This window comes from Ranitomeya imitator, chromosome 1 (assembly GCF_032444005.1).
Source record: "Ranitomeya imitator isolate aRanImi1 chromosome 1, aRanImi1.pri, whole genome shotgun sequence".
In the NCBI taxonomy this organism is placed as follows: Eukaryota; Metazoa; Chordata; class Amphibia; order Anura; family Dendrobatidae; genus Ranitomeya; species Ranitomeya imitator.
Window position 1 is genome coordinate 144,926,875 of NC_091282.1, and position 25,654 is coordinate 144,952,528.

A 25,654-nucleotide genomic window follows, 5' to 3' on the forward strand; every position below is an offset into this window, starting at 1 on the left:
GAACATCGTCCCCACTGTCAAGCATGGAGGTGGAAACATTATGTTTTGGGGGTGTTTCTCTGCTAAGGGCACAGGACTACTTTACCGCATCAATGGGAGAATGGATGGAGCCATGTACCGTAAAATCCTGAGTGACAACCTCCCTCCCTCCACCAGGACATTAAAAATGGGTCGTGGCTGGGTCTTCCAGCAAGACAATGACCCAAAACATACAGCCAAGGCAACAAAGGACTGGCTAAAAAAAAAGCACATTAAGGTTATGGAGTGGCCTAGCCATTCTCCAGACCTTAATCCCATAGAAAACTTATGGAGGGAGTTGAAGCTCCGAGTTGCCAAGCAATAGCTTCAAAATCTTAATGATTTAGAGATCTGCCAAGAGGAGTGGACCAAAATTCCTCCTGACATGTGCGCAAACCTCATCATCAACTACAAAAAACATCTGACTGCTGTGCTTGCCAACAAGGGTTTTGCCACCAAGTATTAAATCGCTTGCCAGAGAGATCAAATACTTATTTCTCACTGCAAAATGCAAACAAATTTATATAATTTATACAATGTGAGTTTCTGGTTTTTATTTTTGATATTCTATCTCTCAATGTTAAAATTAACCTACCCTTAAAATTATAGACTGGTCATGTCTTTGTCAGTGGGCGAACTTACAAAATCAGCAAGGGATCAAATTATTATTTCCCCCACTGTAGGTGTTGGCGCAATTTTTTTTTTGTTTTGCTAGGAAGGATGATCACATTTAGGCATTGCACTTTCTAAAGTATATTCAGAACAGTACAGCTGGTTTTCTATATGTAAAGGTTGTGCCCAGACAATTTTATGCCCAAGCCGGATACAACTGATGACAAAGTTGTGTACTGTTGTGGCATCCATAACTAGACAAACAAATAGACATAAAAGTATGGCACACAACATTTCTGATTCGGCTCTAGGGCCAGCCCAGCACAATACCTAACGTATTTATCACCATTTATTTCCCAATGTAAACTATGGGTACACTATCAGTCCTGGCGTCCGATTCACTATGACAATCACTGCAGCAACACACGGCCAGATATATGGGAATACACTTACAGGGGTACACTTTCCTTGCCCATGGGTGGATTGAGAATGTAGTCCTTGGTTATGGGCTTCACCCACAGCAGCACCATCAACAGAGGCGATAAAAAATTAACATGCAGCAAAAACCTGTAAGTGAAGCAAGAAAATACATGAAACATCCCATTTACTGGAAATTACAGCATTTATATTGTATTTCTACACTCCCTTTGAGAAAGCACGTGGGTGAAACGCGCGTCGGGCCTTTTGTGCGGTGGTGTCTGTGACTCATAATAGGTGAGCATTGATCTACAATCTCTACATAGATATCCCTAATGTTAAGTTTCCCTCATCCGGGTATGAATATTTATGCTGTTGGAATCTCTATTTTGATTTATATTGTATTTCTAGTTGCAAAATAAAGGTGAAATTAGGCCAAATATCTGTATAATATATAAAAGGTTCTCTGAGAAGAAACAAAAGGGGGAAAAATGCTTTATGAAAGACAACTGGCATCGCAACTTAAAGAGTCTCTATTCTATCCTGTTACAATGCTGAGCAGCTCGGGGGTGCGGGATGGAAGCAGCTCCCAATCTCTTCATGGAGGTCACTGCACAGAGTCATCAACAAGCTACATGTTCATTTTTCTATCGTCACAGAAACAAAACCTCTGTAGGACACGCTCACGGTGCAGATCATCTCTTTCTGAAACATTTCAGGTTTATATCCTCATTATATATATATATATATATATATATATTTATATCCTCCATTAGTAAAACAAGACCCTTTTTATAAGACATCCATCAATGCTCCTTACTGTGTCACTGTTCCTCTTGTTTGACTGAGGGCATCGAGGTGCATCTGAGCCAAACGCAGGCCCGGGAATGTAAGGAAGGCTCCGATGAGAGAACACAGGACCGCCAGGAAGAATTTAAAGGTAAGCTTGGACACCGGCCCTCTGCGTGAGAGAAAAAACAAACTATTGTTACAGGCAGTAACGGCAGGTGGTACACAACAGATTACTACAAGTCTACTGAAAGGGCCACAGATTGAGATGGCTTCTCAAAGGGGTTCTCAAGAGGTATTCCTATGGTAAAAGAGGTGGGAAATTGATTTTTCCCATGCACATAAGACTAAAGTCAGCCAAACCCACAGATATCAGCCAGCAGTCTAATGTGTATGGGGTCTCCTAAATGTCCTGACAAATTATGTCCATTGGAGAGAATGATTAGTTCAGCGAGATCAGCGGCTACTGGACAAGTATGGCAGCAGCTGTCTCATAGAGGACACTGGAGTGCTCGACGTTCATGTGTGTGAGGGAGTCAGGAGAGATGGCCGCCAGCGAGCGATCGTTCTACTGTCAGCGATCTAATGAGTTACACCTATTTACTAACATGCCGCTTCACAAATACTGGAATAGATTTCAATAGGTGGATGTAAACATTTCATACATTAATTATACATTTTAACACTGGGGAACACCATTTTCCAAATTGCCACCAGGCTGTCTATATTTCTCACATCTCTAATACAATACACTGGAATCTGCACCGTCGCAGCTACAGCCACAAAATTTTGCACAGTCACACGTCTGGACCCTGAGAGCGTCATAGGCCATGTTGTGAGGTGAAATTTTAACCCCGCACGTTCCAATTCACCAAACAATTTTGCCCCCATCTACATAATGGGGAAAAAGTGAAAGGAAAAGTGTTGGAGGCAAATTGACAGCTGCCAGATGTGAACAAGGGGGACTTAAAGAATGAGAGCGATGGCGCCAAAGAGTATATACTGTACAGTTGCTAAGGTGGGGCCCCGGCATGGGATACTCACCACACACGGGGATATGAACACACACACAAAATGCGCCACACACTACCACGTGCTTGAACACATATACCACCCTCAGCACACATTTCACCACACATACAACAACCTCGCCACATAAAAGTCAAAACACAAAAGTCACCGCTCAAAACTCGCCACGTGCAAAATTCGCCACATGCAAAACTAGGCTCACGCAAAACTAGCTACACGTGCAAAACTCGCCACACGCAAAACTTGCACACGCGGAAAAATTGCCACATGCACAAAAGTTGCAACACATGCAAAAGTTGCCTCACACAAAACTTGCACATACTCAAAACGCACCACACATAAAACTCACCACGCGCAAAACTTGCTACACTAACCTGTCACTTGCAACTCGACACAAAAAAAGTTGCTACACGCATGTCGCCACACAAAATTCATCTCACAAAAGTCGCTACATGCATGTCGCCACACGCAACTCAACACACACAACTTGACAAACGAAACTCGCCCTAAAACACACAGAAGTCTGGTAGTATTATCCTTCAAAAATAAAAATCTGATTAATAAGCAGACAAACTCAAGAGCAACAAATGTACCATATAAGAAATACGGCAGCTGTCAGTCACATGACCTGTCTATTATGTGTATGTGTGAGCTAATATATACTGCCAGGGCTTCCTGTTGGCTGGGGATTTAGCAGGCTGACAATTTAGCTTACAAATACTGAGGTAAAAATACTAACCAAATAACGTGTGAACAAGGCCTAATACAGGAGGAGATGACATACAGGTGCATACTATATACAGGGGAGATGACACACAGGTATATACTATATACAGGAGCAGATGACACACAGGTATATACCATATACAGGAGGAGATAACTTACAGGTATATACTATATACAGGAGGAGATGACATACAGGTATATACTACATATAGGAGGAGATGACATACAGTGCCTACAAGTAGTATTCAACCCCCTGCAGATTTAGCAGGTTTACACATTTGGAATTAACTTGGCATTGTGACATTTGGACTGTAGATCAGCCTGGAAGTGTGAAATGCACTGCAGCAAAAAAGAATGTTATTTCTTTGTTTATTTTTTTTTTAAATTGTGAAAAGTCTTTTCAGAGGGTCATATATTATTCAACACCCTCAACCCACCAAAATTCTGTTTGGTTCCCCTAAAGTATTAAGAAGTAGTTCAGGCACATGTTTGGATTAATTATCTCTTTTTCCAGCCTTTTCTGACTATTTAAGACCCTCCCCAAACTTGTGAATAGCACTCATACATGGTCAACATGGGAAAGACAAAGGAGCATTCCAAGGCCATCAGAGACAAGATCGTGGAGGGTCACAAGGATGGCAAGGGGTACAAAACCCTTTCCAAGGAGTTGGGCCTACCTGTCTCCACTGTTAGGAGCATCATCCGGAAGTGGAAGGCTTATGGAACTACTGTTAGCCTTCCACGGCCTGGACAGCCTTTGAAAGTTTCCTCCCGTGCCTAGGCCAGGCTTGTCCGAAGAGTCAAGGCTAACCCAAGGACAACAAGGAAGGAGCTCCGGGAAGATCTCATGGCAGTGGGGACATTGATTTCAGTCAATACCATAAGTAACGTACTCCACCGCAATAGTCTCCGTTCCAGACGAGCCCGTAAGGTACCTTTACTTTCAAAGCGTCATGTCAAGGCTCGTCTACAGTTTGCTCATGATCACTTGGAGGACTCTGAGACTGACTGGTTCAAGGTTCTCTGGTCTGATGAGACCAAGATCGAGATCTTTGGTGCCAACCACACACGTGACGTTTGGAGACTGGATGGCACTGCATAAGACCCCAAGAATACCATCCCTACAGTCAAGCATGGTGGTGGCAGCATGCTGTGGGGCTGTTTCTCAGCCAAGGCGCCTGGCCATCTGGTCCGCATCCATGGGAAGATGGATAGCACGGCCTACCTGGAGATTTTGGCCAAGAACCTCCGCTCCTCCATCAAGGATCTTAAGATGGGTCGTCATTTCATCTTCCAACAAGACAACGACCCAAAGCACACAGCCAAGAAAACCAAGGCCTGGTTCAAGAGGCAAAAAATCAAGGTGTTGCAGTGGTCTAGTCAGTCTCCTGACCTTAACCCAATTGAAAACTTGTGGAAGGAGCTCAAGATTAAAGTCCACATGAGACACCCAAAGAACCTAGATAACTTGGAGAAGATCTGCATGGAGGAGTGGGCCAAGATAACTCCAGAGACCTGTGCCGGCCTGATCAGGTCTTATAAAAGACGATTATTAGCTGTAATTGCAAACAAAGGTTATTCCACAAAATATTAAACCTAGGGGTTGAATAATAATTGACCCACACTTTTATGTTTAAAATTTATAAAAATTTAACTCAGCAACAAAACTTTTTGGTTTGTAAGATTTATGCATCTGTTAATAAATCCTGCTCTTGTTTGAAGTTTGAAGGCTCTAACTTATTTGCATCTTATTAAACCTGCTAAATCTGCAGGGGGTTGAATACTACTTGTAGGCATTGTACATGTATATACTATATACAGGAGGAGATGACACACGTATATACTATATATAGGAGGAGATGACATTCAGGTATATACTATATATAGGAGGAGATGACACAGGTATATACTATATACAGGAGGAGATGACACACGGGTATATACTGTATATAGGAGATGACACACGTATATACTATATACAGGAGGAGATGACATACAGGTATATACTATATAAAAGAGGAGATGGCACATAGGTATATAGAGGAGATGACATACAGGTATATACTATATACAGGAGATGACATACAGGTATATACTATATATAGGAGGAGATGACATACAGGTATATACTATATATAGGAGGAGATGACATACAGGTATATACTATATACAGAAGAGATGACATACAAGTATATACTATACTAGATGGTGGCCCGATTCTAACACATCGGGTATTCTAGAATATGTATTTATGTATGTACTAGATGGTGGCCCGTTTCTAACGCATTGGGTATTCTAGAATATGCATGTCCACGTAGTATATTGCACAGCCCACGTAGTATATTGCCCAGTCACGTAGTATATTGCCCAGCCACGTAGTATATTGCCCAGTCACGTAGTATATTGCCCAGTCACGTAGTATATTGCCCAGTCACGTAGTATATTGCCCAGTCCCGTAGTATATTGCCCAGCCCACGTAGTATATTGCCCAGCCCACGTAGTATATTGCCCAGCCACATAGTATATTGCCCAGGCACGTAGTATATTGCCCAGCTACATAGTATATTGCCCAGGCATGTAGTATACAGCACAGAGCCACGTAGTATAGAGACTTTAAAAAAAAATAAACATATACTCACCTTCCGAAGGCCCGATGAAGTCCTGCTATACTCACCATCCGCCGCCGTTTCCGCTCCTCGCGACGCTCCCGGGACCGCTCCATTGCAAGCGGCAGCTTCCGGTCCCAGGGCTGGTGTGAGCAGGACCTATGATGATGTCGCGGTTACATGAACGTGACGTCACAGCAGGTCCTTGTCGCACACCAGCCCTGGGACCGTAAGCTGCCGCTTGCAATGGAGCGGTCCCGGGAGCGTGGCGAGGAGCGGGAAAGGCGGCGGATGGCGAGTATAGCAGGTTTTTTTTATTATTTTTAACATTACATATTTTTACTATTGATGCTGCATAGGCAGCATCAATAGTAAATAGTTGGGGACACACAGGGTTAATAGCAGCGGTAACGGAGTGCGTTACACCGCGGGCCGTTACCGCTGCCATTAACCCTGTGTGAGTGGTGAGTGGAGGGGATTATGGAGCGGGTGCCGGGAAGTGAGTGCAGGGGAGTAGGGGAGGGACTAATTGGACTGTGGCCATCGCTGATTGGTTGCGGCAGCCATGACAGGCAGCTGCCGTGACCAATCAGCGAATGAATAACCGTGACAGAAGGACAGACAGACAGACGGAAGTGACCCTTAGACAATTATGTATATAGATATAGCAGCCACATAGTATATAGCACAGGCTACATAGTATATAGGAGCCATGTAGTATATAGCAGGCAAATACTACGTGGCCTGTGCTATATACTATGTGGCTGGTATATACATACATATTGCAGAACTAGATGGTGGCCCGATTCTAACGCATCGGGTATTCTACAATATGCATGTCCACGTAGTATATTGCCCAGCCAGGTAGTATATTGCCCAGCCCACGTAGTATATTGCCCAGCCCACGTAGTATATTGCCCAGCCACGTAGTATATTGCTCAGCCACGTAGTATATAGCAGAGATTGCCCAGCGAAGTAGTATATTGCCCAGCGACGTAGTATATTGCTCAGCCACGTAGTATATTGCCCAGCCACGTAGTATATTGCCCAGTCCCGTAGTATATTGCCCAGCCACATAGTATATAGCAGAGCCACGTAGTACGGTATATTGCCCAGTCACGTAGTATATTGCCCAGCCACATAATATATAGCAGAGCCACGTAGTATATTGCCCAGTCACGTAGTATATTGCCCAGCACAGAGCCACGTAGTATAGAGACTTAAAAAAAAATAAACATATACTCACCTTCCGAAGGCCCGTTGGAAGTCCTGCTATACTCACCATCCGCCGCCGTTTCCGCTCCTTGCGACACTCCCGGGACCGCTCCATTGCAAGCGGCAGCTTCCGGTCCCAGGGCTGGTGTGAGCAGGACCTATGATGACGTCGCAGTCACATGACCGTGACGTCACGGCAGGTCCTTGTCGCACACCAGCCCTGGGACCGGAAGCTGCCGCTTGCAATGGAGCGGTCCCGGGAGCGTGGCGAGGAGCAGAAAAGGCGGCGGATGGTGAGTATAGCAGGTTTTTTGTTTTTTTTTAATTATTTTTAACATTACATATTTTTACTATTGATGCCGAATAGCCAGCATCAATAGTAAATAGTTGGGGACACACAGGGTTAATAGCAGCGGTAACAGAGTGCGTTACACCGCGGGCTGTTACCGCTACCATTAACCCTGTGTGAGCAGTGAGTGGAGAGGATTATGGAGCGGACGCCGGGCAGTGAGTGCAGGGGAGTAGGGGAGGGACTAATCGGACTGTGGCCATCGCTGATTGGTCGCGGCAGCCATGACAGGCAGCTGCCGAGACCAATCAGTGAATGAATAACCGTGACAGAAGGACAGACAGACGGAAGTGACCCTTAGACAATTATGTATATAGATACCTGATGCATTAATACAGGCCACGCAATATTAACAGTGGGCACGCAGTATATAACACAGCCCAAACAGTATATAACACAGGCCACACAGTATATAACACTGGCCACATAATATATAGCACAGCCCACGCAGTATATAGCAGCCACATAGTATATAACACTGGCCACATAATATATAGCACAGCCCACGCAGTATATAGCAGCCACGTAGTATATAACACTGGCCACGTAATATATAGCACAGCCCACGTAGTACATAACACAGCCCACATAGTATATAACACTGCCTATGTAGTATATAGCAGCCACGCGGTATCTAACACAGCCCACATAGTATACAGCAGTGTGGGCACCATATCCCTGTTAAAAAAATAATTAAAATAAAAAATAGTTATATACTCACCCCCTGGGATCCAGCGAAGCTCCGGCGATACTCGCGCGGCTGCCACCATCTTCCGTTCCCAGGATGCATTGCGAAATTACCCAGATGACTTAGCGGTCTCGCGAGACCGCTAAGTCTTCTGGGTAATTTCGCAATGCATCTCTGACAGAGGGTGAGAATAGCAGGTTTTTTGTTTTTTTATTATTTTTAACATTAGATCTTTTTACTATTGATGCCGCATAGGCAGCATCAAGAGTAAAAAGTTGGGGACACACAGGGTTAATAGCAGCGGTAATGTTACCCACGGCATAGCGCGGTCCGTTACCGCTGGCATTAACCCTGTGTGAGCGGTGACCGGAGAGGAGTATGCGGGCGCCGGGCACTGAGTGCAGGGGAGTAGGGAGCGGGCGTCGAGCACTGACTGCAGGGGAGTAGGGAGCGGGCGCCGGGCACTGACTGCAGGGGGGTAGGGAGGGACTAATCGGACTGTGCCCTTCGCTGATTGGTCGCGGCAGCCATGACAGGCAGCTGGCGAGACCAATCAGCGACGCGGGATTTCCGTTACGGAAGTGGCAAACAGACAGATGGAAGTACCCCTTAGACAATTATATATATAGATAAGGAGGAGCTGACACATATGTATATACAATATACAGGAGGAGATGACATACAGCAGGTATATAATATTTACAGGGGAGATGACATATGGGTATATACTATATACAGGGGAGATGACATACAGGTATATACTATATACAGGAGATGACATACAGGTGTATACTATATATAAGGGAGATGACAAACATGTATATACTGAGGGGGAAATGAGAGGTGTGAGGTGAAAATGAGAGGTGTGAGGTGAAAATGAAAAGGTGTGAATGCAAAATGAGAGGAGTGGGAAAATAGTGGAGTGATCAGAAAATGACAGATGTGAGGTCGAAATGACAAGTGTTAGGGGGGAATGAGAGGAGTGAGGGGGAAAATGAGAGGTGTGAGGTGAAAATGAAAAGGTGTGAATGCAAAATGAGAGGAGTGGGAAAATAGTGGAGTGATCAGAAAATGACAGATGTGAGGTCGAAATGACAAGTGTTAGGGGGGAATGAGAGGAGTGAGGGGGAAAATGAGAGGTGTGAGGTGAAAATGAGAGGTGTGAGGTGAAAATGAAAAGGTGTGAGTGCAAAATGAGAGTAGTGGGGAAAATAGTGGAGTGATCGGAAAATGCCGGGCTCTTCAGCTAGTATAGGGATTTTTGTGTACTCACCGTAAAATCCTTTTCTCCGAGCCATTCATTGGGGGACACAGACCATGGGTGTATGCTGCTGCCACCAGGAGGCTGACACTAAGTAATACAAAGAAAAAGTTAGCTCCTCCCCTGCAGTATACACCCTCCTGCTGGCTCCCAGCCAACCAGTTCGGTGCAAAAGCAGTAGGAGATCAATAACGACATAAGCGTAAAGCATGTCACATTATATATAAGAGTATAACATATCAAAAGATAAAAACAAAGCATAAGCTAATAACAGGGTGGGAGCTGTGTCCCCCAATGAATGGCTCGGAGAAAAGGATTTTACGGTGAGTACACAAAAATCCCTATTTCTCCTTCGCCTCATTGGGGGACACAGACCATGGGACGTCCCAAAGCAGTCCCTGGGTGGGGACAACATCACTTCAGGCCGTGTAGCCGCTACTTACAAGTGCGCCACCGCGGCCTGCAAAGTCCACCTGCCCAGACTCACATCTGTGGAAGTGAGTGAATTATAGTGCTTCAAGAATGCATGCGGCCTGGAGAAATTCGCAAGCCTGCGGTCGTGCTTGCCAACGTCTGGCGCCTAGAGCCCTCAGACAGGGAGATAGGCTGGCATCTAGCGCGAAAGGACTCCTGGATGGAGAAAAGAATCCACCAGGCTAACGTGGCCGAAGAAAAACGGCTAAACCCTTCCTGCGACCGTCAGGAAGCCTACTTACCATCGAAAAACCCGAGTAAAATGTCCAACCTTTGGAAGGACGTCGTCCTCGATACGTACCCACTCGGAGCACTCGCTTCTTCCAGATTATGGAGAACCCATTCCGCTTTGTGGACTAGAGCCGAAGGAGATGAGAGGACGATGCCCCTGCAACAGTGGAGATATAATACCCCTTGGCAACGAGGGAATAGGATGGCTAGAGGGCAACCTTGCCTTGAAGGTAATAAGGAAAAAAGATAAAGAACAGAGCGTCGAGATCTGAAGACTCATCAGGAGGACAAGAACGCAGAGAAAGAAGGGGAGAGACCCTCCCTGATAGAAAAGTCTATCCGGATCAGAAAAGGAGTCCACTGTAAGATGCCCAGGACCATTAAGGTCCCACGGATTTAATGGTACGTGGTAGGGAAGAACTACAGGTTGAGGCCTGCAAGAAAGACCATATTTCCAGCTTGAGACAATAAGCCGGAAAAATACTAGTACCGCAAGCGAGAAAAAAACCTGACATGGTCAGTGCGGGTCTCCCGGGATCACTGGGGCCCTACCCGCTTCCGAAAAGGTTTCAGACGTAGTGGAAGAGGGGTTATGGAAATTGGTACCATGGAAGAATAGATCATGCACTGCAATGGTCCTGGATCGCGAGGCCAAACCATGAACTGGAGTACATTGGCGTTCAGCTTGGACGCCATCCGAACTACCTCTGGAGTACTCCAGTGAAGGCAGGTCCGATGGAAGATTTCCGAGTGAAGTTCCCACTCACTTGAGGAAAAACCCCGGACGGCTGAATATGTCTGCCGCCCAGTGTACTACTCCAGGGAATGTACTGTTGAGATCACCGAAGATAGAACTCGGCCCATCAGAGAGTGCGAGGTACCTTAGCCATGGCGCTTGACTGAGGGTACTTGCTAGATGGCTAACTTGGGGCACAGCCGAGGCATTATCCAACTGAAGACCCGCCAGAAGGCAGAGGGCCTGCTGAAGGAATAGCCGTACTGTTCGGTTCTACAGAGAGATGATCGGGAGAAGAAAACTGGCAATGGTATCTCCCAATAGCCCTTGGGCCAGGAGAAGGCTCTGGAAGAGAAAGGAGCTCAGAGACTACCCTTTGAGAGCCTGATTGACTTGCAGAAAACGAGCGCAGCGAAGGAAACTGCTTCCGTAGACGTCCTTTCCCTCAGAACCCTCCTAGCGAATTGAAAGAACCGAGGGAATGAGAGATCGAGTGCGCAAGCTCCCTGTAGAAGGGCCACGACCTAGACCCGAGAGAGAGTAACCATCCTTCTTGGGCAGGATCATCCTCAAAGAGGATCTGCTGGGCTGAGAATGAGGGAAAAAAACTTGTCTAAGTTTAGCTGCTAGCCCAATAGAGAGGTAATTGCAAGTGATATGGACGACTCAGCGTAGTCCTAGGAGAGCGGCTACAAAGTCGACCAAATAGAGGAAGGACGACCATGCTTCTAAGGTGCAAGAAGAACATGACAACCGTCATGACCCTTGCGACCACTCTGGTGTGGTAGCCAGGCAGAAGGGCCAGGTCGTGAAAATACTGTTCGCGAATGGAAAGGCGAAGAGATTATAGTAGAGAGGAGAAATAGGTATGTGAGGGTAAGAATCCCGAATGACGATGGATGCCAGAAAACAACCACGTTTCTCTGTTGAAGTAGTGGCTGAGCGGAGGAACTCCATCCGAAAAATGAAAGGGCCCTGTCAAAGGTTGTTAGAAGTTTGGGGTCCAGGAATGGAGATACTTTTCATTCCCTCCATTTTGGAACCAAGATCCCTTAGATCTAGACTGTCCTGGCCAATGCTTCCACTGCTGGTTGAGCCTGAAGAAGAGATACGATCCCTTGCTAGTCTCCCGCTCAGAAGATTTGATTGGCCAGCTATACTGTGGAACGAAGTAGATAAGGTCTGGGACCCGGAGACTTTCATTCTCTCCCTTTGGTCAAGCAACCCATGCGGCTAAGGAAGGGTAGAGCGCTGAACCCGAAACCACAAGACGGAACGAACTAGATTTGCTATCCGACTGTCTGTGGAATCTTAATTGATGATACACCGGCCAGGATACTGGTAGGAATACCGCAAGAAATTCTGCCCGGCGAGTCTGCCAAGTGACAGAATGCGGGACTGTAACCAGCAGGTCTCTGCCATCGTCGTGCAGAGAAGAAAATAAGGAAAAACCTCGATCCACCATCTTCTTAACAGGGAAGTGGAGAGGAATCGTCCACTTTCTTGCATCTGATACAAAGGGGGGAAAACCTCCTTGTTGGGACGCCACAAATGTGGACGCCACATCCCCAGAATTGAGGTTTCCGAGTGGACAGGGCAGGTTGTGGCGATAGACCTGGATGCAGAAGAAGATACATGGAGGCGACACTCCGTGTGCTCGTCTCTTGAAGGTGTGGGGGGAAATCGGAGCCCTTTAAGGGACCCGTCGCCCATAAAATTCCGACCAGGTATGGTATCCTACTTAGAGGTCTTCCAGTGCATCACCGTCAAATGTTGATGGAGATTTTCTAGAACCTGTACATTTTTCTAGAATACTTGCGGCCCCTGCTAGCCGACGGCTCCCATTGTAGGAGAGGGAGCATGTGAGTGCTCCAGAGCTCAGTTAGGGTGACCAGCTTAGGATAGATGATGTGCCCTTAAGACCAGTAAATACTGGTCATGTGCCTTTAAGGCTAGGGGTTACTGGCCCTGAGCCTTTAAGACCAGGGAATACTGGTCTTGTGCCTTTTGTAAGATGACATACTGTTCATGTGCCTTTAAAAGCAGGGCATGCTGAAATCCAGGAGATAATGGTCATGTGCCCTTAAAACCAGGGTATGCTGGTCATTTGCGTTTAAGACCAGGGCGTACTGGTCCTGAGCCTTTAAGTCCAGGGCATAATGGTCACGTGCCTTAAAGACCAGGGCATACTGGTCGTGTGCCTTTAAAAGCCAGGGCATACTGGACATGAGCCTTTAAGACCAGGGCATACTGGTCATGTGCCTTGAAAACCAGGACGTACTAGTCATGTGCCTTTAAGACCAGGGCATACTGGTTATTGCGTTTAAGACCAGGGGATACTGGTCACGTGCCTTTAAGACCAGGGCATACTGGTCATGTGCCTTGAAAACCAGGACGTACTAGTCATGTGCCTTTAAGACCAGGGCCTACTGGTTATAGCGTTTAAGACCAGGGGATACTGGTCACGTGCCTTTAAGACCAGGGCATACTGGTCATGTGCCTTTAAGACCAGGAAATACTGGTCACGTGCCTTTAAGACAAGGGCATACTGGTCATGTGCCTTAAAGACCAGGGTATACTGGACACGTGTCTTTAAGACCAGGGGATACTGGTCACGAGTCTATAAGACCAGGGCATGCTGGTCACGTGCCTTTAAGACCAGGAATACTGGTCATGAAAGGAATGTTGGAACAAGTGCCTTAAAGACCAGCAAAGCTGGTAATGTGCCTTTAAGAACAAGAATGCTGGTCATGCTCCTTTAAGACCAGGGATGCTGGTCATGTGCCTTTAAGACGAGGGCATACTTGCCATGTGCCTTTAAGACCAGTGCCTACTGGCCCTGTGCCTTTAAAACCAGGGCATACTGGCCTGATTTAGTACTAAGGAAAAGGAGACCGGCTTCTGGCAGAGCAGAGAATGCTGGGGATGTGACCCTTTTAAAACTAGGGGACCCTTAAGACCAGGGAATGCTGGTCCTGGGTTTAATAAAAAGGCATGGAAAGCTGGGGAAGCACCTATGGGCCCAGCGACTACCGGGCAGAGTATTAAATACCAGGGAATGAGTCACCATGGAACGAGTCACCAGGGAACGAGTCACCAGGGAACGAGTCACCAGGGAACGAGTCACCAGGGAACGAGTCACCAGGGAACGAGTCACCAGGGAACGAGTCACCAGGGAATGAGTCACCAGGGAACGAGTCACCATCACCAGGGAACAAGTCACCAGGGAACGAGTCACCAGGGAATGAGTCACCAGGGAACGAGTCACCAGGGAATGAGTCACTAGGGAACGAGTCACCAGGGAACGAGTCACCAGGGAATGAGTCACCAGGGAATGAGTCACCAGGGAACGAGTCACCAGGGAACGAGTCACCAGGGAACGAGTCACCAGGGAACGAGTCACCAGGGAACGAGTCACCAGGGAACGAGTCACCAGGGAACGAGTCACCAGGGAACGAGTCACCAGGGAACGAGTCACCAGGGAACGAGTCACCAGGGAACGAGTCACCAGGGAACGAGTCACCAGGGAACGAGTCACCAGGGAATGAGTCACCAGGGAATGAGTCACCAGGGAATGAGTCATGAGAGCTTCATTGCTGGGAACTCACAGCTCTCTGTTTGCAAGCCTGCACACTGTACTATACATTCTGTATTGTGCAGGAGCACCAGAGATTGCAGCCTTAAGTATATAAAAAAACAGGGAAAGCTAGTCCCTTAATGCTGCCGGGATGCGTGCCGGGGGGAGGGGGGGGATATTGGGGCGATTCACCTTACTCAGGTTCTGAGTCCCCCGTCTGGAATAGCGCTGACTTCAGCGCTGAAAAACCGCCGGCCGCAGCCCCCTCCAGAAGAAATAGTGACCGCAATGGAGGAGGAAGAAGATGGCCGCCGAGATCTCGTCTGGAACGAGAAGCGCCTGAATAGGGGGGCGGAGCCGCTAGAAGGAAGCAAGCGGTGGGCGGGGCTTCCCGGGATGCAGCCTAAACAGGGCCGAAGCCGGGGACTAAATTTATGGCTTCGGCTGGCGCGCACCCGCAGACTGAGGGGAAAAGTGCCGCGAAGCTCTGTGGGGACCCAGTCGCTATGGAGCCCTCCTCTGACCGCCGGAAAACCCAAATCTCACGGAGCACTTACCCCAATATGGAGGGGTGGCAGATGCTGCAGGTAGGAGCTGTGCCCGGGTAGATAGGACGGTGCAGGGTTGGGGAGCCTCCATCCACCATCCCTGCAGAAGAGGGGTGGAGAGGAACCGTCTGCCTCCTTCCATCATCCGCTTTTTCAGTGGTGATGCAGTGGGGGCTGCTCGGACGCCACGCTGGATGGTGCCTCTGTACAGCCGAGGGTAAAACCTGGTGGACAGGGCTGAATGTCCGGCAATAGGCCTGGCTGCAGAAGAGGATACTGAAGGTGAAACTCCAGTGCTCGTCTGATAAGGGAGGGGGGAGATCGGTGCCCTTGAAGGGGCCTGTCGCCCCTAAAATCAGCTCAGGCAGTGGCTTCCCACGTCGCAGGAGAGGATACGGAGAGGTAAAACTCCCGTGCTCGCCTGTTGATGGTTCGAGGAGATCGGAACATGAAAGAATCCGTCGCCCCATTCGACCGTAGTAAAAAGTAAAAAACGGTAAAAAAGAGTTCTTTGGGTCTGAATAGCAGACCCGTCCGTGTGCCTCCTACGGACACTAAGCAAGAACTGGTTAGCTGGGAGCCAGCAGGAGGGTGTATACTGCAGGGGAGGAGCGAACTTTTTCTTTGTATTACTTAGTGTCAGCCTCCTGGTGGCAGCAGCATACACCCATGGTCTGTGTCCCCCAATGAGGCGAAGGAGAAATATATATGTATATATATATATATATATATATACACACACACACACACATTCACACTGCATAGTAACAGAGGGGTGTAAACGTAACTTTTACCTACTAAAATCCTAACTGTGTAATACGAGGCTATTTGGGTACACAGTCATCTATAATATAACGCTGGGAGCGTCACTCTGTCCGAAGCCTTTATAGACTGTGCAAGCGCAAGCTCCGGCGCAGTCTGGGCCTCACAGAGTGACGCTCCCGGGAGATCGCGGTATGCGTTCACACTGAACGCACACCGCGATCTCCAACAGAGAAGCAGGGACCGCCAGGAGGGTGAGTATCGCCTATATTCACCTGTCCTCCATTCCACCGCTGAGCGCCGCCATCTTCCCGGTCCTCGGCCTGTGACCTTCAGTTCAGAGGGCGAGATGACGCGCTTAATGCGCGCCGGCGCCGCCCTCTGACTGAACAGTCACAGGCCGAGAAGATGGAGGCGCTCAGCGATGGAACGGAGGACAGGTGAATATAGTAAGTGCTGGGGAGCCTGAGCTGGCGGCGATACCGGCACCTGACCCCCACAGCGCGCCGGTGTCCCCGCCTGCTCAGGCCCCCAGCACTCGGCGCCCAGCGACCATAGGTGAGTATGTTTTTTTTATATATTGCAGCAGCAGCATACGGGGGCATATAGAATGGAGCATGTTAAGGGGGCCATCAACCATAATGGAGCAGTGTACGGGGGCATATAGAATGGAGCATGTTAAGGGGGCCATAAACCATAATGGAGCAGTGTACGGGGCATATAGTATGGAGCATCTTATGGGGGCCATAAACCATAATGGAGCAGTGTAAGGGGCATACACTATGGAGCATCTTATGGGGGCCATAAACCTTTATGGAGCAGTGTACGGGGGCATATACTATGGAGCATCTTATGGGGGCCATCAACCTTTATGGAGCAGTGTACGAGGCATATACTATGGAGCATTTTATGGGGGCCATAAACCTTTAGGGAGCAGTGTATGGGGCATATGGATGGGAGCAGCAAATTAAAGAACGGTGGCGCAGGATGGGAGCAGTACATGACAGAACGGGGACGCAGGATGGGAGCAGCACATGACAGAATAGGGCAGCACATGACAGAAAGGGGGTGCAGGATGGCAGCAGCACATGACAAAATGGGGGCGCAGGATGGGAGCAGCACATGACAGGACGGGGGCGCAGGATGGGAGCAGCACATGACAGGACGGGGGCGCAGGATGGAGCAGCACATGACAGAACGGGGGTGCAGGATGGGAGCAGCACATGACAGAATGGGGGCGCAGGATGGGAGCAGCACATGACAGGACGGGGGCGCAGGATGGGAGCAGCACCTGACAGGACGGGGGCGCAGGATGGAGCAGCACATGACAGAACGGGGGTGCAGGATGGGAGCAGCACATGACAGAATGGGGGCGCAGGATGGGAGCAGCACATGACAGGACGGGGGCGCAGGATGGGAGCAGCACATGACAGGACGGGGGCGCAGGATGGGAGCAACACATGACAGGATGGGGGCGCAGGATGGGAGCAACACATGACAGGATGGGGGCGCAGGATGGGAGCAGCACATGACAGGATGGGGACGCAGGATGGGTGCAGCACATGACAGGATGGGGACGCAGGATGGAGCAGCACATGACAGGATGGGGACGCAGGATGGAGCAGCACATACCAGGATGGAGACCATATACCAATATAAATGCTCACCACCCGGGCGTAGAACGGGTTCAATAGCTAGTTGTAATAATATCAGGATAAAGCTTTGGGTGCCTTCACCCTCCACAGTGGCACTCCCAGCACCAGGCTATAGGCCCTATTCATTTGAAAACAGTTGTGATGTAGTTTCCAAGCATACTAAGGTGTACAAGGATGAGTCATGATGAATGGGGGTCCCAAAGTTGAAGCCCCACCAATCGATCATAAAGGGATAGTATATCCAAGAGACCTGCAATCAATTTATGTCATTGGAATACCCCTTTAAATGTAATTTGTCAACATCTTTTGCTATGTAATCCTGAAAGCAGCATGAAGAAGGGGTGGAGACACTGATTCCAGAAATGTGTCATTTCCTAGGCTGTGTGTTGCTGATTCAATGCTATCAGTGTTTTCTCGCTACAGGACTAGAAGTCTAGCTGATCATAGTTAACTGCTCTGTATAACCCCAGCCCACACCATGGATTAGCAGCTTTCTGTTAATGCACAGAGAACAGAGAAAGCTACCAATCAGTGATGTGGACTGGGTTGTACAGGACTCATCAAACAAAGCACTTCTAGATCTGTAGCAGAGAAAACTGTGATTGTATCACAACTGCTGTATCTAGTAAACTAAGTGATATAGAGCTGGAATCAGGGTCTCTGCCCTATCTACATCATGCTCCTCTCAGATGAAGTAACAAAGTCTGGTGACAGATTCACTTTAACACTGATGTTAAATCCTCTTAATATAGGGAGGAGGGTTTCACAGATACTAGAATAATAGATTTCAATATGTGAATGTATACATTTTGTATTTTAAAGGGGTTATCCAGATAAAACAAGTAATCACTTATCCACTGTGTGGCAGATAAGGAATCTATCCCCAACAGGGAACTTTAATTTCATTTAAAAAATGATGTGGCGGATAAGACTGATGCTCCCTTCATTCTCTATGGAGCTGCTGGAAAAAGCAAAGTGCAGTGCTTGGCAGCACCAAAAGGAATGGCTGGAGTACTGGTCAGGCGTGTGCACTGCCGCTCCATGCTAACAGGGAGAAACGTTGCCCGTTTTGCTGATCAATGCTTGTCCCAGTGGCTGGACCCCACTGATCCGCACGTTACCACCTATATAGCTTTACATCACCAGACAACTGTTTTAACTGTAAAAGTTATTCCCAGCACAGAATATCATATCATTATTTACATTTCATATCAAATCTATTGACTCAATTGTCCTAGAGATTCATAGCCGGGTACAAAAATTGTGATTCTGAAAATACTTACTGAGACTCCAAGCCTTGTTTTTGAAGAAACTCCACAGCACCTTCTGAAAAATTAGTAAAACCTAGGAAAAAAAACCACATTTCAGAAAGTCAGATTATGGACATTGAAATCCTTCCACGCTGCATTACTTTGTAATCTAGGGTTAATAAGAAAGGTTAGAGGGCACAAGGGTCACAACCCGATGGCATTTACTACTTTGGGCTGGAGAGTAATTCATCCCAATCTCTTAAAGGGAACCTGTCAGCAGGATTGTGCTCAGTAACCTACAGACAGTGTCAGGTCGGTGCGGTTGTACTGAATAAAATGATAACTTATGATATCTTGGTTGATGAAATCCGTCTTGTGGTTGTTGTTTAATCTGTATCTACAGATTCCAGATAACGAGATGCTCGTGCTTCGGGGAGGCCTGTGGCGGTCTTCATGTGGTGCTCTGTTCTCATATGCATCCTTATGGGTTTATGACCGGTCACACTGATCCTTCAGTGACCTGCCCCCTATTTTACATAATGAATGTAATATTGTGGGCTAAGGAAAAAATTTACATCCAGCAACATGGCGCTGGCACCTGCGCAGTAGCATCTATCCGCTTGCTGATAAGTGCTAATGTGCAGGTGTCATGTTGCTGTAGCCACATTTTTTTCTCTCCAACAAAATGGCGGTGGCGCTTGCACAGTAGCATCTATTGGCAAGTGATAGATGGCACTGCGCAGGCACCATTTTGCTGGACGTTAATTATTTTTTTCTAAGCTGACAATATTCTATGCATTATGTAAAATAGGGGGCAAGTCACTGAAGGATCAGTGACCCGTCATAAGCCATAAGGATGAATATGTAAGCAGAGCACCACATGAAGCCCAGCCCAAAGACCGCCCCGAAGCACGAGAATCTCATTAACTGAAAACCAAGTAATTATTTTAATCAGTACAACGGCGCCAACCTGACAGTGTCTCTAGTTTACTTAGCAAAATCCTGCTGACAGGTTCCCTTTAAGCTGCATTTAGACAGGTAGATTTGTGCCCATAGACAAGTGCTGTTGATCTATACAGCATATACACAATCAATTAGGTTATTGATGGTTGTCTTGACATAAATGAACTTTGGCAAATCATCAAGATCCGCTGCTGGCAGCTCCCTTTTGAATTGCCAACCAATAACTTCTCAGATGTGCTTGATGGGAGACAAATCTGGAGACGCTGCAGGCCGCTCACAGCTATATTTCCATCCTCATACATAATGGGTATCGTTGGCAGCACATCCCTTTCTTTCATGGGGGTGGAGGGGGCAGGCTGTTGACAACAATCATGTTCATGACGTCAAAACTGATTCAATCAGCTGATGAATAAGCTCTGCTCATTGGTCAGCTATGCATGGTTTACATTGAAAATGCTTTATTTTCCAAATGGCTAGCAGATTGCCTAGATTTTCCACATAACTAACACAGCTATATGTAAGGATATGCTGCATAGTAATAAGAGATATAAAATGTGCTTATTTGTGTACACAGTCATTATCATGTCAGGGTAAAGCTTTTAGGCGCTTACTAAGCTAAGTCCCATCTCTCTAAACGTGTACATATAGGTCAATGGCATTAATTCTCCCATCATCGGCCTATACACTGTGCTGCAAAGAATCCATGGCCTATTGCACCCTCAAAAGGTCTGACAATGGTACTGAGGATTTCATCCTGGTAATTGGGGTACCGCGGTCTATCATGTGGAGGTTTGAGCATACACCAAACACATGACTCCCCATATCATCACCAAACCATTCATGCTGGATGATGTTACAGGCAGCATAAGCTTCACCACAGTGTCTCCACTCTCCTTCATGTCTGTCACACGTGCTCAGTGTGAACTTAGTCTCATCTGTGAAAAAAACGGGGGTCAGATCTGCCAATACCGGCGTTCTCTGGCATATGCCAACCAAGCTGCGTAGTGCTGGGCTGTGATCACAGGACTCCTTCTAGGACTCCAGGCCCTCATGGGGTGTGGTTATGACAGTTTGGTCAGAAACTAGCCTGGAAGTCATTTTGTAGAGGTCGGGGCAGTGCTGCTCCTCACACAAAGCAGAAGATACAGATTCTGCTGCTTGGTTTATACCAGGGGTGGGGAACCTCAGGCCCAGGGCCATTTACGGCCCTCGATGACCTTTTATCAGGCCCCCGAGCAGTTTCCCAGGGATCGCATTCTTGGGCAGGGAGGTGTATTTTGATTACAACCAGCTCATTAATTTCTTCTTGCTCTGTTAGCACACACACACACAGTGTTCACTACTGAAGGGCATGCAATGAAACATTACGTCCTGAAACCAGTGCCACAGTCAGGAAGTACTTTGTGGGCGGAGTTTGTACTGCCCCCGAGGGATGGTATAAATGTCCAAATGGCCCTTGGCAGAAAAAAAAAAAAAAGATTCCCTACCCTTGGTTTATACGCTTCTACAACCCTGTCCAGCTCTCCTCGTTTAACACCCTGTTTTCTGGTCCATGCTCCTGAGACTGTGCTGTGAGGCAGCATAACATGCTGGCCTGTATGGATGTGCCATCCTAGAAGAGCTGGAATATGCATGCAACTTGAATGGGCTGGAAATACCACATGCTACCAGTAGTGACCAGAACACTAGCAAAATGTATAGAAACAACAAAGAGAGGCGGGCACCGCACACAATATAAGGAGAGGGATCAACCACGTGCATATAAAAAAATATCAGGAAAGAAGCAAGAAAGAAGATATGCACACAATGGGATCAGCCATAAATAATCAATTTTATTTTAACACATCGTTACAAATAGAGGCAATAAACAAGACAAACAATTAAAAACATTTAAAAACCAAACGGAACAACCCTCATCCCCCAAGACCAGAAGGGGTCTGGTCAGCTGGCAGCACGGGGCATTGAGGATTTCTACTTTGATTATGTGAACCTGCTGTCCGATTTCATGTCCTCTGTACCATCTACACATTCTGTGTGCATTATCACATTGATCCTCATTATTGTGTCTTGGGGAATGAGGGTTGGTCCGTTTGGTTTTTAAATGTTTTTAATTGTTTGTCTTGTTTATTGCCTCTTTTTGTAACGATGTGTTAAAATAAAATTGATTATTTATGGCTGATCCCATTGTGTGCATATCTTCTTTCTTAACACTAGCAAAATGCAAAACTAGAGAAGAATTGGTCAGGGAGGAAAAGGGAGCGTCATTGTCTGTGACCATCCCCTTTCTGAGGGTCGTCTTGTTTTTACCTCTCCAGTGCACCACAGCAGGTGAGATAGATCCACATCAAGCTTTCTAACCCGGGCAGATTAATAGCCCTGAACTTTAACCAACTTTGGACTACATTGTGACGTGTAAGTATTTTTTTTAGCAGCGTATGCACATGGGCAAGAGGGTGGACCACATCGTTTATACATTCAATATTCCTTTGTACTTTGTAACACAAAACAAAATAAAATAAAATATAGAAATGAGAATTTCTCACCTGTCTCCAGGCCGAACTCCAGGTAGCTTTCTGTTACAATAAGAATTGCCATGGCTTTGACAAAGAAAAAGAATCCAAAAGTGACACAGACAGATCTCTCACCGCCATCTTCAACTTTAAAGTAATGGGTTGTCAGAGTGAACAGCACTTTGCTGGACACGGACCGTCAAGGAAAGACATGATTTTATATTGCCGCTTTAAGCTCAGCTGTCACCATCCAAGTGTGAACTGTTCAGCATCTTTATAAAACTTCTGCCAAATTTACAAATGCCGCCGCTCTATCCACATACTCTTATAATCTGTGGACGCAGACGCTGAAATACTGAATGTGTCTTTACAATTCTAAAATAAAAAAATGACACAAATGTAACTATGATCATTGATAATGATAAAGGATACACTGCAAATGCCAGGACGAGCATGCACCATACTATGCTGATATTCATCTCCTGTGACGGACCCATTAAAGTGTAATAAGCCTCAGTTATCAGATACACGACAGTAGCAGCAACGGTGAAGTCTACCAGCCATTGATATTCGGGGAAGTAATGGAGGGCTGGAAGGAAATAAATCACTGAGTATGTCGTGAGTTAATACAACACATACAACATATGCCGGGATATTCTATTGTAATGGTTCCCAATAACGTGGAATACACCGCATAAACGTCCGCAGAGTCTAAGCAGAATTGCTGCTTAGGATAGGTCATCAATGTCTGATTGGCCAAGGATCAACATGCAGCTCCCCTACCAATCAGCTGTTATCGGTGTTGGCAGCTGGAAGTACTCACCTGCGGAGCTGGCCATCTTCTGGCAGAGGCCGAGGCAGGATACCGCACATGCGCTTCCCATTCAAATCAATAGGTGAGTGTGCAATATCATGTGGCGACCACTATAAGAAGTCGGCCAGCTCCGCAAATGAGTACTTCTGGCCGGCGCCCACCATGGACATCGATATGTGCACATTTGCAATGAATTTATGTTTTATTGTTCCAATGATTTATAATAAAAACCTGAAGCAACGTTACAAACCTTGATTTTTTTTCATCATAAATTCAATGTTCTGTGTCTGCTGCTCTTATCCCGAGTTATTTGTCTCTGCGGTTACATGTTATAAGTAAAGGTAGTGTGAGCCTGCTGTCGTGCTTTCTAAAAGCAGTCCCCTCTTGAAATTTATTTTTGCAGGAGATGTGGAACGGGAACAAAGTATGACAAATTATGACTCCAATGTGCTTGAGAGTTTTACCGAACTCTGAATTTAGTATTTCCGGACAAATTTGATTCTTAGTGACTTGTTCTGCACCACCTTGCAATATTTTTTCAAGTTCAGCCAAACATGTGTTCCTATGAACATCACTGTAAACGTGCACAAAAAGGGCAAGATAATAAAAGAGAAGAAATAGTTTTGGATGGTAAACAAAATAAAAAAACAAAAAGAAACCTCACCTAAAGTGTCGACTTCTGTAACAGTCTTGGTTTCCAAATGGAGGTCAATATCTTTGGGAATGGTAAGAGGTTTATTCTCGATATGGCCGTTATACTTTCTGCAACAGAAAAGGGAAAGAAGACACACTTAACTTAAAATTATCAGCAGGTCCATACGTCCCCTCCCTAACGACGAACGAGAGGGGTCTGCGCCTGCTAGCTGCTTCTTGTATTTGGTCTATTAAAATTGTATGACGACTGCAGGAGTAATTGTGGGAATTAAGACATCTTCAGAAAACTTGTTTTTTTTTGCACTGAGCCATTACTGGCTGATTAGTTACTAGTTAATAAATTGGTTATGTATTCGAAGAAGAAATCACTAGTTTCACACAGGGGTCCCATCCTCAAGACTGCAGGAATTCACACTGACGTCAGGTGAGTTTATTACATATAATAGAGAAGCTGGAGTTCCACCAACACAAGGTAGAAATACATGGTGCCAGCTGCCGATCCCTGCAATACCAGTCAGTCTCGAGTACAGCTCTGCAAGGAAAACTAAAGTTTTGCAGCAAGAAATCCTTTAGGATAAGCCATCTTATATAAGGCTTGGTCATGCATATAACAGCATTGGCACTCCTCCTGCCATCAAACTTTTTATCCTCTTAATATATTGCAATCTTCATAACATATAGCACTGTGTACTTACAATTGCTCATTTTGCCCTTCTACTCAGCTAATGCTTCTCTTTTCCATCAGGTCTATGACATCATGTGACTAAAAACTGACTATCTGAATCCTTCTAAGATTTATCTAGAAACAGGAGATCATTTTTCCCTTTATACTCATCAGTGACTGCAAAAGTCCCTGGCAGGGGGGAGGAGGGAGCAGCTGGGTCAGGAGGTGAAGAGGGGAGTGATAACTGCAGGGACAAGAGACTTCCTGTTTCTGCATAGAGCAGAGAAAAGAGAAGTGTTACTGGGCAGAAAAGCAAAGTGAGCAATTGTAAGTACACAGTGCTATATAATATGATGACTGCAATATATTAAGAGGATAAAACCTTTGATGGGACGAGTGCTTCTTTAACGTGAACCTGACAGGTGATACATACTGCCGGATTCATAGGCAGCATGTATCAGTGACTGGCTGTAAAAACTCATGTTTGGCTTTGAAATTCAGAGAAAACATATTTTAAAAGCTGCTGCGGACTGAGACTATGCTGTAGACTAGCTGGAGAGATGAATACCTGGCAGCTTCTCCCCGCCCGCTGGCATTGACAGGCCTCTGCCTACACGTGCAATCTATGAGCTGACAGCTTCTCAGCGTCCAGTGTGCACCTGTGTCCACTGCATTTTCTGCTAAGGGCTTGTTTCCATTTTTGAGAAACACGTCCGTGTCTCGCATGTGAAAACCAAGCTCTGGCACCGGCACTCCAGAGCGGAGCCTGCGGCCTCATAGCAACACATGGAGCTGCACGCTCCGCTCGAAAGTGCCGGCGCCAGAGCTTGGTTTTCACATGCGAGACACGGACGTGTTTCTCGAAAATGGAAACAAGCCCTTACATGGAGATCTGTATTTCCTGTGCACTGCAGATCAGGTCTTATTCTCTTCAATAGGAGCTGATCTGTAGTGACCTGCAGAGGCCACTACACCGTGTACGGAGCTGGGCCGTTTCCGCCCCACACTTTACTTACATATGGCCGCCGCCTGTATTGATGACATATCCTGATGATACATTATCAATATAAAAGTGAGAACACTTACAAGAACATGCACAATAACAC

At 46.6% G+C, this 25,654-nt stretch overlaps 1 protein-coding gene across 2 annotated transcripts in view; it reads right to left on the reverse strand.

Annotated features, from left to right (window-relative positions):
- TMEM161B (transmembrane protein 161B) overlaps positions 1 to 25,654 on the reverse strand; it is a 76,495-nt gene that overhangs the window by 17,926 nt on the left and 32,915 nt on the right. For both annotated transcript variants that reach the window (XM_069751397.1, XM_069751406.1), the window contains 6 exons: positions 23,895 to 23,992; positions 22,849 to 23,005; positions 22,450 to 22,601; positions 18,977 to 19,037; positions 1,868 to 2,008; positions 1,084 to 1,197 (listed from right to left, as the gene is read on the reverse strand). In XM_069751397.1, the coding sequence (XP_069607498.1) occupies positions 1,084 to 1,197; positions 1,868 to 2,008; positions 18,977 to 19,037; positions 22,450 to 22,601; positions 22,849 to 23,005; positions 23,895 to 23,992 (723 nt within the window). The remainder of the gene's footprint in view (positions 1 to 1,083; positions 1,198 to 1,867; positions 2,009 to 18,976; positions 19,038 to 22,449; positions 22,602 to 22,848; positions 23,006 to 23,894; positions 23,993 to 25,654) is intronic.